The sequence below is a fragment of the Acanthochromis polyacanthus genome, chromosome 9 (assembly GCF_021347895.1).
Source record: "Acanthochromis polyacanthus isolate Apoly-LR-REF ecotype Palm Island chromosome 9, KAUST_Apoly_ChrSc, whole genome shotgun sequence".
NCBI classification, from domain to species: domain Eukaryota; kingdom Metazoa; phylum Chordata; class Actinopteri; family Pomacentridae; genus Acanthochromis; species Acanthochromis polyacanthus.
This window is the reverse complement of record NC_067121.1, coordinates 29,711,739-29,724,779: the sequence shown is the minus strand read 5'-3', so window position 1 is coordinate 29,724,779 and position 13,041 is coordinate 29,711,739. Positions and strand designations below refer to the sequence as shown.

Sequence of the window (13,041 nt, the reverse complement as noted above, 5' to 3'; positions counted from 1 at the left end):
GCATTCCTGCAGGCGTCCTCCAGATTTGTTGTATTATTGTTCATACAAACAAATCGTAAAGCAAAGCGTCGGCATATGGCTTGATTAGGGCTGTTATGTGGATGGATGGAGGCTGAGCAGAGTAAACAGCACAGGAGCTGGAGAAGTAAGCAGCAGTGAAACTTTTGAAAGTTACTCCAGTCTCAAGGAGGTAAATATGCTGAACAATGTCAAATTAAAGGGCGACAATTATTTATTTAAATTTAAATCTAACAATAACAATGAGAGGATGAAGCCACAGCAGCTCTGTGAGGGGCAAATGCTCCAGAAAATAAAACACCAACCAAAATACTAATAATAGAACATACATTCTCTCACTTTCTAATGAAAAATGGTATTTGTGGGAATTTAACACAACACTTTGACAAACATTGAGGACTTTAAGTATGACAAATGCAGCATTTTCTGTCTTCTTTAATCAAAATGGGTTCTGTGTAAAAACAAATTTGCACCACCTCCTCATACTTCAACCAAAACGACTGAAGATGACTGTTTGACTTACAGATGTTCTGACTTGCTTCTAGTCTCTGAGCGCCTGTTTGTTGGTTCTGTTTTCATCTTAGCAGTGCAAAGATACAAACACTAAACACAAAATCTTGCCAGTCGCTGAACAAATCTGTCATCTATGAAATTACCTTGTTAAATTTCAGCTGCAGTTCTAGAAACAACCAAAGCGGTACGAGGCCCACGTGAGAAACATTCAGCTGCCGTCTGTGCCACGGGAACATGACAGGCCTGAGGTGTGTCACAAGCAGAGACAAAGGTAAACTTACAAGAATGTGGGACACGGTACCGAGAAGGGAATGTTGTTTTTCTTCATCTCAGCTGACCTGGCATGAAGTAAACAGAGCAAGAGAGAAAACATGGGTGTCTGAAAGGGTGTTTTCTCCTCCCTTTCCAACTGTTTTTACGAGGAGTTTAAATTTCAGGCCCGGAGGTCGTGGCCTCCCCGTTCCAGCCCTTCGGAGAGGAGGTGGGGCGGGGGAACCTGTCGCTGAGAATAAAAGGCCCGTCGGCTGAAGAGGTGCAGGCGTGCTCATGCCTCTGTCTGCCGGACCAACAGGAATGACCGCCTCCAGCCGGTCAGCCAGCTGCTTCGGGGAGATCCCAGGTGGCAAATATTCTCCCGCTGAGGGGAGCGAGCATTCGGTCCCACCCTGCGGAGGTCAGGAAATCTGTCGAGTCAGAGTAGCCAGGGCTAGGGTCGGTTTTTGGTGACCGGCGAGGCGTGACTCGCTGGGGCCCCGATCGTTTCTGGCACCCCATTAACAGCAGGATAGGACAGGTCCAGAGGCGCTTTAAGGGCCCTCAGCGGCTCGTCCTCTTTCACCTCGCACCGGCGGCGAATCACAGCAGCCCACAGCTGGACGGCTCGATCTCGCTCGCTCTCAGCAACGCTTTACGATTACACTGCAGCGCGGTGAGAGTTTCAAGACCGCAGCTGAGGTCTTGTGTGTTCATTGTGTGTGTGCAACATGTGTCAGATGGGTCCCCGGTGGCTTTCAGTGAAACAAGATCCACCTCCAGGCAGGTGAAGAGGAAGAAACTCGCAACGCAGAGATGGGAACAGAACCACGAAATACAGAGAAGGAAGGCGAGAGGAGAGGAGGGAAAGTGAGAGTCGGAGCGGAGTGGGAGATATAAACACACAAGAGAGAAGCAGAGTACATTAGGGAGGAAGTTCAACCGGTGGAGGATTGAAAAATGATTTCCCCCGACTCTGCAGGTTGGAGATACAGAGCAGCAGAGGAAATCCCCTTCTATACACTGCTCCATCCCATCCCTCCTTCATCTTTACTGAGCTTCCTGCAGTGTGGAACAGACAGTACCTGATGTACTTTGCACAACATGAGGCCTCTTCGACTATAAGCCGACCAGAGCGACAGTGAAGGCAACACAGTCTGCAAAAGTTGTCCAAAGCAGCCACAGTCACGCGGCAAAAGCAAGGATTAGAGAGGATGAAAAGTTTGTTGACATAAAACAGAAAGTGGACTAAATACTTCAAAGTATTAACTATGTCTACTGAAAATGCACAGTGCACAGAAACATGTATATACAATAAGAAATACTGTTTGGGAAATACACACATTCAGATTCAAACCGCAAACAACATGCACACACAAATATCAATTACAAACTTCTTTATTGAGTTGCAGAAAGCCATTTATAACTGTATATAAAAAAGAAACATTAACACTTTTGATCACTGTAACTTCCCACCGACGATGAAATCTTCAAATGAATGGTAAAAGCAAATACATTCTGCTTTGTTATGAACAGGTTAAAAGAGGCGATTTGGATCCAATCCATCTGAACTCATCCAGCATTCAGAAAAAAAAAAAATCAAATCTAAGAAAAAAAGAAAATAGACCAGCTCAGTCCCATTAATAATCTCTTTAGTCTCAAAACTTTGAAGACCAAGCTGGTAGTTTGTTGCATTTTAGCCCGCAGAAACACAGATTTCACCGTCCAAGCAGCTTCTGGATTTGGATCGTATGAATACGATATGAAAATCTGTTTCGTTTATATAAGATCAGTATATATTTTATGGGTTAAAACATGCAAAACCACCAGTGAAAGGCTTCAAGTCTCCTTAGACTGTATATTATATATATATATATACAGTACATATGTGAAATGGGCTGGTCCCAAATCACAGAAATGAGGAGTAACCTGTCCTGACCTGGAGCTGAGCCTCCATCCTGGATCAGCTGCCGTCACTTTCCAGCTTCACATGCCTCGCTACAGTTTCCAGGTGATGAGGTGTAAGGCACTGACAGTGCCTAATGATAGTGCAATGGTCAGCTGTTCCCTGTACCTTTGCTCTCTTAAAAAAACAAAAAAAAAACAAAACTAAAAAGTCCCACATGCAGGGGCTAGTTTTCCAAAAAGTGATCCGCTCCTTCAAATTCAGTGGAACAATTCTGAGGGAACATGTTGCTGCAAGAACCCAGAAAAGTTTACGGAAACTAATCGAGAACAAGAGCATGTAATGGAGCAACAAAACCGATGCATAAACAGCAGCTTACTGATCGACAATAATAAAATTAAACTTGTGTGTGTGTGTGAGTGTAAAATGTACAGTAAATACGCACTTCTAAAGAAGAAGCAAAAGCAGAAAATAGATAAAAACCTCATTTAAAAAAAATCAAAATCAAAAAAAACCCCTGCTTTGGCAAAGCAGGGTTTGAAATGCACCATCACAAGATAAAGCTGATTATCGCATTCATATGATAACATGACAAACAGATTTGACATTCTCATATTGTTTTTTTAAAGGGGGAAGAAAAGGGAGATGCAAAATGTCTGATTGTGTAACATAAACACCTTTTGTCTCAAAATACTGAAAAGCATGTGGCACATCCTCCATCTGCAAAGTGCAAAGGCCTGATCAGCACATGGAATAAGAACTTGAGGTTGAACATGGCCATTATCACCCATACACTGTCTAAATTTAAAATAATTCCTATTGTACGTCCATTGTAACAGAAGAGCACACGCACAGAAACAAAGAGCTGCAGACATTTCACATTAAGCCAATTTAAAACTGATTCATCAAGGGTTTCAGCCACAACACTGCCTCTGGCACAAAGTGAAAAGACGATGCAGTCTCTCAGGAAGCATATGGTGGCCAACTCTAAATTCTAACACAAATGCAAACTTCTCTTTGTAACAGAAAGCAGGCCCGCCTGTGACCAAAACATTGGGTCTTTCTTACAAAATAAATAATTAAAATTAACCGACAAACAAAAATATATATATTTATATTCTACAATCCAAGATTTCACCGTTTACTGACGAACAAGAAACTCTGCAGCAACAGGAGGCTGGAAAAGGGCGAACACACCGTCTGTGTTATCGTGGACCAGAGCTTGTTGCTGCTGCAGCCTGAAGGCTCACAGCTGATGACGTGATGAACACATACTACGACATGAGTGACGTGAAGAGAGAGATGCAGGGCCCCAATTTTACTTTGGTGCTCACCTGCCTGAGCTGCGAAGTCTTACTATAAGAATAATTTAGACCAATCAGAATAATTAACATATGATTAGCTGATGCAGTTTTCGGTTCTTTTCAGAATAGAACATCTCACAAAGCTACAGTTATTATTAAACGGAGCAGATTTAGAGTTCTGATTAGTAACTCACAGCACGTTAAATTGATTTGTCTGCAATAACGCTTCGTTTTTATGTTTCTGCTGGCTTCCTACATGATGCAAGCAGCCCCGTGGGCGTCTGTACTGCATGCCAGTGTTAGTATTTCAAAGTAATTCCAGTCTGTGTGGCAGGTGATGGATGTCATCTGACTTGGCAGGTGTTAATTTTAGACCCGGGACAGACAGCAGATCCAAAAAAAAAAAAAATACAAAGAAACTAAACAGAAAGAATGACATGGATGAATGGACCAATGGCAGGTGGGGGTCGGGGAGCTGCTGCAGCTTGTTAAAAAGCACAGTAAAAATCTTTGATATTTACACTGAGGAAAGTGAATACATTCAGGCAGCAAAAGGAGAGGCGATGACCTCCCCTCTCTACGAGGTACGTTTGGCATTGCTAATACTCAACCCATCCCCACACACTTTGTTCCAGTCCTGTTTCATCCCTTTGTCTTCTGTCCCTTCATTGGGTGGACCAGCAAGTCAAGCTAAATCCTGACTTCTGTGGGTCAACGGGTCACCTCGGTTCTTACTATTCATTCATGTGATACTCAGGGGTCTGAAGTGGTAAACGTTGAAGTGTGGGGCCGGCGGAGCTTTCCTGCGACCGTCTTTTTTCATAAGACAGGAGCCAGGCAGATCCAGTCCTCCCCATGCCCAATCCCCCCGCTTCCATCAGCAGGAGTCTTTGGTTCAGAAGGCACATGTGTGTGCATCTCTCCACAGAAACCCTCCTGTGTTCTATATTTTCTTATATAATAATCTCCTTTGATATAAAAACCCCGGCAGTGTGCAGGCCACCCGGATTCTATGTTTTTTTTTCTCCACAAGTAAAACCATTTCCATGCTTCCTGTTTTTCAGTCCTGTGGAAACGGCAGAGGGAGACTGTGGGTGGGTGTAAACTCAGATACCGTTGGTCAGGTCTGTGATGACGTTGGCCTTCACCAGCTTGCGGAGGAACTCCTTCTCCTTGGATATGTTGTGTGTCCAAGACTGCGAAAGAATCAGAGGACACAACAAATTCAGAGTCATGCAGCATCACAGATGGCCCACATATAACAGCACCTTTCCCATGAACATCGCTACATCCAAGTACCGTAGGATTGCCATATTCCCAGCATCTGTAAATATGACCGTTCAAGTGTGCAAATATATGTGTCGAGTCACACTGGCTCAGTTTTCCTCCCTGCTGTGCTATGAGAAATCAGCCCAGCAGCCCGACATGTAACCAGAGCCGGCGGTTCCTGTGTGGCGCTTTGGGATAAAGAGACGAAGGAACAGCCAAAGAGCAAATAAAGGAGGCATAGGGTGAAGGAAGGAACGTACAGGAGGGAACAGGAGAAGAAACAAGAGGAGAGCTACAGTAGACTCTAAACCTGTCTGGGTCAAACCTCCTACCACGTGATGAGTAACAACGATCTCAAGGAACAATAAGCTACAGTTTTAATGGAAATCCACATAGGAACTAAAATCACTCCTCTCTCTTTGAAATCATGCCAAAAATTTATTAGAAGTTTCTGCTTCTTTAGCCTTGAATCTTCTAAGAGAAGAGGTTCTGGGAAACAGTCTGACAGCTGAGGGAACAAGGGCACGAAGACACAAAGCAAACACCTGAGTGCCGGTGAACACAACTTTATAAACTCAAAGTATTTTGATAGCTGCAGTGTTCAGAAATAAAGACCGGCACTGTTTACCATTTGCATTTAAAAGCAAGGTCCTAAGCTGTTCAGTAAGCAGAGACTTGGACACAGAAGCTCTGAGGGCTGTCCTTTAGTGTCTAAGATCCCTGATGCTCTACCAAATAGGGTTTTGAGTAGTTCTGAAGCCATGTCAAGCACCTTGGGCTCTTAGTCATGGTCCTCGAGCTCCTCCTTTTTTGGGATGCTGCAGGAGCATCGGAAAAGCTGCTGCTGTCAGAATGTGTCATTGGAGGATATGCCTGCACAGCAGAACACTGCTTTATCACAGGATGCTCAGTGTTTGCTAGTCAGGAGCGTAAATATTGTGACTGATAAGTGCATATTAGCAGTGCTTTTTGCCCCAGGTGGCTCTTTGGTTTGGTAACTTGTTCAAATAAGCTAACATCAAACACAAGACATGCCCTCACCGCAATGAGAAGGAAACACCGGGTAGTTTATGGCTTTCAAAGAAGTTTAAAATGAAAAGAATTTATTTGTCTAGACAGGAAAAGCAAAATGTTTTGACTGGAATGAGCACAGACAGGTAGCACTTTCATGAAGTCAAATCCAAGATTGCGTTACGCTTTAAGTCACGTTCGGCATTCGGCTGCCACCATATTGGTCTTTTGAAGCCAGATATAGTGACCGATAGATGGCTCTGACAGAGAAAACAAGGACTCTATGCATGCTTTAAAGGTAGCGATCTGTCAATCACAATCTGGAGTAGCCCCACCCTACAGCATACTCTGCTTTATTGTCTTTATTGTCCTTTAAATGGGACCACGATTTACAAAATGAACATCGTGTATTAAAGGCAATTTGAAAGTAGTGACTGTGACCATAAAAAATAAGGTGGTTTTCGTATAGACAAGACTTCATTTTATAGCCAGACTAGTCTCCTGCTGGCTCTTAGAAAAAATGCAGGTTTAAATCATTTCTGCATTGGCTTCATTTTCCAGACTCAGAGGCTACGTCCATCTTTTATTTACAGTCTGTGGACATCACCTTTTAAACTCATATGACTAACTTGTTACCAAACAGCGAGCTATTTACACACTGAGTAAACACAATTATCATTAGCATCAATTTGGAATTACACCCCCTGTCAAAAGGTTTAGGACACTTTCTCATTCAAATAAAACAGAGCCTGTCCTACAACTTTTGACAGGGGGTGTATCTACCAAATTTGGTACACATATGCAGCACATCAGGCTGAACAAATAAGTCAGTGACAGCCACATTCCAAACCCAACAGGAAGTGAGCTATTTTGCATTGAATGTCAGATTTTGCCCATTTTTCATTTTTTTTCTAGAGCGAACTCCTCCTAGGGGGAAACTCCAATTCACCTCAAATTCAGCCAGTACATACAGGAGGCCTTAATGATCCAAAGTCATTAAAATCTTTTTCCAAAGTCAAAGGATGTGTCCGTGGCGGCCTCTGGAATTTTGATCCTTCGCCATGAAATTTCAAATGCTGTGTAAATGCCCTGAACATGCTCCAATCTACCTGAAACTTTACATGTATGATCAGAGTCCTGCCCTGATCACATCCATATGATGAAATACACCCCCTGTCAAAAGTTGTAGGACAGGTTCTACTTTATTTGAATGAGACAGTGTCCTAAAACTTTTGACAGGGGGTGTATGTCTCCAGCTACCTTTGAAACATGAGTCTAAGATTTCACATCTCTATTAGCCGTTTTGTTGAGAGCAAAGTGGCGACCATTAAATCAAGCCAAACACAATCAACAAGTTCCAAACAAATGTCTTATACAGCACAACAGGTGAGCTCGGTAGCATCAGACTGTCTAAACCGGCCTGGCATTTTATTATCGATGTTTGTATAGTTAGAGTGGCTACACAGTTTCCATGCAGGTTTCTAGCATCCATCCACATAGGAAACAAGTGTTTTTAGCAGTGGAAGAATACATGATGGCTTCATTTGAGCGGGGTTACAGAAAATGAAATAACCTCAGGGACTGGCAATGGTTAAGTGTTCCAAACAAAAAAAGACAAAGCTATTCCCATTAATTAGCCATGTGTGGCTGATGATGACACTGTTGAGGAAGATGATGATAATTAATGCCAAAGGTTCACTGGGAGTTTAGACAAAGGTTATCATCATACTGAGCTCACGGTTTACATGCGTCAGCACATGGGTGACATCTCTGATTCCACAGGGTTTCAGTGTAAACACCAAGAGGAAGACTTGACTGATGGAGCAGAGAGAGATCGGTCATGAGGGCGTTTAGAAAATGATCGTTCAAACGACACGTTGCTGCAGTAACTGATGGAAGACCAGCACGGCTTCCATCTACAAAGAATTACTAATTAAAGTTGATGTTTTTGTTTTTAAAATATGTATAATTACTTTTTCAGATTTTTTATTTGTATTTACATACCCACACATTTTAGTCTTCTATTAACTTTTCCTCATTTTTATCTACTTTGTATTATTTTGTGGGGCTGCACAGTAGATAGGTGGTTAGCACTGTCGCCTTGCAGCTAGAAGATGTCTGGTTTGCATCCCAGCCTGGGCCTGGGATCTTTCTGCATGGAGTTTGCATGTTCTCCCTGTGCATGCGTGGGTTTTCTCCGGGTACTCCGGCTTCCTCCCACAGTCCAAAGACATGCTGAGGTTAACTGGTGACTCTAAATTGTCCGTAGGTGTGAATGTGAGAGTAGGAGTGTTTATTTGTCTCTATATGTAGCCCTGTCATAGACTGGTGACCTGTCCAGAGTTTCCCCTGCCTTCACATTAAGTCAGCTTGGATAGACTCCAGCCCTCCCACAACCCTAATGAGGATTAACCCACGTATAGAAAATGGATGGATATTATTTTGTTAATTCCTATTTAGATCTCCACATCTATTTTCTTTTTCCTTTCGCAGATTTAAAAAAAAAAATCATTTCAATAGCACTCCCGTGACTCCATTCTGGAATTACATGAAGCCAAACAAGCATATCTTTACTGATGGTACAATTGTAACAGTGAAAATGCATTTAATGGCATCTAGAATGCGCAACATTTTTCTTCCCACTTTCACAGATCTGACAGGAACAAAGAGCATGCCCTCAAACTCTCATATTTCAATAACCACTACTGAGCAGCATACAAGGAGCTGATCCAATGACAGATCCAATTAACACACCTCCAAACATCTTTGCCACAATGTTCATCAAGCTCTAAAGTGCCATTTTTGGTCTTAAAGAAAGAAAAGCTATGAGAGGTTTAACCCTAGCAGAACTCTTGGACTAATATTACCATTAGTCCAAATAGTGAATGCTTTGTAGTGAATGTACTTTGGCTGTAGGCCAGTTCAAATCCCTCCTCGCCCTCTTTCACAGGATTGGTGGTCCTGTCTAATCAAAGACTACAGCTATTCGTTTCCTCAGTTATTCCTCTGTGGCCACAGCGGGTCTGTAGAAGCCAGAATATATTGTTCTTGGTAGCGATTAGACAATGTTGTGCTGCAGTCCGTGGCAACCTTTAGATAACTTTGTAGTGAAATAAGTGCTGATGTCGAACCGCTCACCTCTTTAATGGCGGACATCTTGACAGTCTCGTAGTAGTGCAGAGGTGCGGTGGGCGTGTTCATGTCGTAGCCAAAACCAGCCACCGAGACTTCGTCACAGTTGTGCAGTGCCATCGTTATAGCAACTGTTCCCAAAGTTGGAATGTTCTGCAGCAAAAACAGAGACGCAGCTACAGATGCACATTTACACTGGATGATAAAAATATAACACACATCAGGGACGACTAAAAACATGCAGTATGAGTATCATGAACTGATCATGGTCTCTGACTTGCTTCAGATGCAGATGTCCTCTGCCACTCATGTATCTGCTTTCCTCCCTCCTTTGTACTCCTGTCTTTGTTCTGCTTCGCTGCTGCTAACTGACTTTGAGCACTTGGTGATTAACTATTACCTTTAAGACACGACCCCTGCTACGACACAGTGATCTACAGGGTTGAACTGTGCTTCCTAACCGCCCAGGGCTGCCACAGATCAGGGGGGTACAGGGCTGTGTATGTGTGATTGTGTAATTGTCTGTGTGGGTGTTGCAGTTTGTGAGTTGGAAAACATGCGAGTGCAGAAGAAAGAGTGGAGGTAGGCCCCACTTAAATCATTACCCTGATTTGCAGACCTCAGGGAAGGTGGAGCTGAACCAGCAGCTGGTCAACCCCCTACTGCGTGTTCTAATACAGATTATTTTACACAAATGCACCCACACACACTCAACATAAACACCGGCGTAACAAATAGACCTCCTCATTAATTTCCATGTACATAAACATTCACTTCGACGGTCAGAAGAGAAACAGCGACGTGTTCTTGGAAAAGAATGTGCCAAATCATACAACTCTGCAGCCTGTGTTGCACGAGACAGAACTGCAAACACCCAGACACAAACACAAATGTGTGCGCACAAATCACAACGCACTCTCTCTCTCATACACACAGCCAGATGCCCACATGTTCAACACATGTTGCCGAGTGGAGTTCATGCAGGGGTGTTCTGGTGGCCCCACAGGGTAGAGTTAGGGTGATACACTCACATGTCCCCGCCAATTCTCCAACAATATTCCCCCTCTACTTACCACCAGCACACACAAGCAGTGTGTGCACACACAACTACCTCCACATGCACACCAGTATTTAATTTCAAATGCTCTGGGATGTTTAGTTTGTAATTTTTCTGCTTTGTACTCTTGTTTGGTGGCCAACATTTAGAAAATTTCCTCACTTTATTTCTCAAACAAAATGCTCTCTGCTTTCTGGTAAAGACCTGAAACAGCAGCCTCACATTTAGACAAACATAATTCCTGAAAAAGTACATAAATCAACTTCTAAAAATCAAATAAAAAAATAATACAGTACTGTAGAATACAGAGTGGATCAGGGTTGCAGCAGCTATTCAACATTTGAGCAATGTCAACATGAGAGATTGTTCAGCATTTACTACTAACGTGCTTTCAACATCCCTCTTTGTATTTTCAAGGCCGCTGTGCTGCACTAAAACTGACGAACCAAAGATTTAGGTCTAAATATACTAAGATACTATAGAGTTGAAGAGCATCTACACTGACAAGAAGAGCATTTCTTACTTCAACCTACTCCTTTTCGAATAATATGTTTTGTAATCAGTTTAATTTCTGAATTGTTTTTTATTTGTTTTATTCGAAATAAACATTTCAATCAATCAATTTCAATTAATTAGTTAAATGCAGCTGTCCTCATAATCAGAGCCACCGTTACATGAGTGAAGAATATTACTCATAAAATAAGGAAAAAGTCCTTAAATGACTCCAGAAACAGCTGATTATGCAACATTTGTATATTTTTATTCACTTGTTATGGTGCAAGCAGAGCACAGAGTAGTGGATCTGGAATGATGTTTCTCATTTCAGACACACACAAAACGATTCAGGGCTGGTGCTGAGATTCACCCGATGCCTCCCTGTGCACAGAACTCCAGCAAATAAGCACAAACTTGTCACTAAAATGGAAGTCGGTCCATTTTTATCAGCTGGTGTTACACCACTATTCTAATATGTAACACACTCACTGTAAGCCCCTTTGGACAAAACTTCTGCCACATGCATCAAATGGAATGTGACACAGGAAAAAGTACACAAAGTTCCTGTAATGCTGTAAATCTGTTCAATCATTTCATTGTGAATGTGTGTGTGTGGTTCTTACCCCTCTGCCCATTACGCCATTGTTGAAAGGCAGGCCGATGAACTGGAAGGCAGCCTCCTGGATGAAGTAGGGGTTGAGGATTCTCATCTCGGTCGCCTCCCGAGGCACATAGTGAGCCACTGACTTCCAAAAACCCTCCATACCCCTCTGAAGGGAAAACGTACATTTTTAGCATTAATCATGGACTTTTTTTTTTTTAAATTAAATTAGCTCATTTTATGACTGTCAGGTACAAAAACTGACACAGGACGGCACCTCTGCTGGGAGAAGCCAAATGAAACTCACCAACCCCACATCAAAGTGATATTATCCTCTGTAACACTGACATAAAACACAGAAGTCAACCAGAAGCCAGACTCTCTACCACTGATTAGGAAAATGGCTTCGGGGCTTTAAATGGATGAAGTAAGGGTGAGGGGCTCGCAGGACATCAGTAATTATGACTCATCAGATGCAAAGACTAGAAGTCAATGAGGGGTGCAGCTGCCTGGACTGCTCACAAGATACTGCATCACAGTCTCACTTTTCTAAGATTTGGTAGCTTTAGAGAAGATGCTTGAGGGGATAGGGTTATTTTCAGCAAAACATTACATCACCATTTCATTTATTTGTCTCCATTGTAGAAATAAGATATCTTAACACACAGTTTAAGATTTAACAAATATTTCTCAAAGTAACTGCACGTATAAGGTTTCATTTCACAAACCAAGTAAAAAAAAAATAAAAAAATTTTTTGAGACGTAAAACCATTTTTACACAGATTAACTCTGGAGCAGGAATGTCCTTTCCATTACCAGGTTGATCTTTTCCTGTTTTCCCAAATGTGTTCGTAATGGCTCTTCCCGACTTTCCTATCAGAACTCTGAGATCAGAAGTTGCACATTTCTGGTGTGGTGCAGAGAAAGTTTGCTTTGTGGTTTAATATCACTATATTGGTCAATTACATTATTTTGAAATTGTAGAAAAATCGTAGTATTTATCCGATATGAGATGTAGAGCTCCAGGTACAAAACTGTGTCTTGAGCCAACATCTGTGGTTAAAAATGGCATTAGAAAGGAAATGATTCAAATGACACATTGACCTGAGGGTGTTCTTTGAGACCTCAGGTCTTTTTACAAAAGGCAATCACCATCAGTCGCTAGGACAACCTGTCAGACAGGCCAGCAGCCACCTGAATAAAATTATGTAACTCTAATGAAATGCACTTGTTCAACTCCCCCATAAAAGAACAGCCAGTGGGTATTAGGAAACTGAGACACTCATAAAAAGGTACCTTTTAAGAACTGAATACCCAATTCAAAATTTGCAGCAAACTCCAACTGAGAAGATTACACTCTGACAAATCAGCCCCCTTTACAGAGTAACTTTAAAAGGTAAATCAAATGAACACGCAACAAACTACCAGTGCGTGATTGACTTGCCTGACAGTGTAACTTCCTAAAAGGCATGAAGCCAAAAGG

At 42.3% G+C, this 13,041-nt stretch overlaps 1 protein-coding gene across 5 annotated transcripts in view; it reads right to left on the bottom strand.

Annotated features, from left to right (window-relative positions):
• Window positions 1-2,165: 2,165 nt before the first annotated feature.
• Window positions 2,166-13,041, bottom strand: part of st3gal3b (ST3 beta-galactoside alpha-2,3-sialyltransferase 3b) — a 52,646-nt gene continuing 41,770 nt past the window's right edge. For all 5 annotated transcript variants that reach the window (XM_022200684.2, XM_022200683.2, XM_022200686.2 and 2 more), the window contains 3 exons: window positions 11,581-11,727; window positions 9,412-9,558; window positions 2,166-5,189 (listed from right to left, as the gene is read on the bottom strand). In XM_022200684.2, coding sequence (XP_022056376.1) covers window positions 5,100-5,189; window positions 9,412-9,558; window positions 11,581-11,727 — 384 coding nt within the window. In that variant the 3' untranslated portion in view covers window positions 2,166-5,099. The remainder of the gene's footprint in view (window positions 5,190-9,411; window positions 9,559-11,580; window positions 11,728-13,041) is intronic.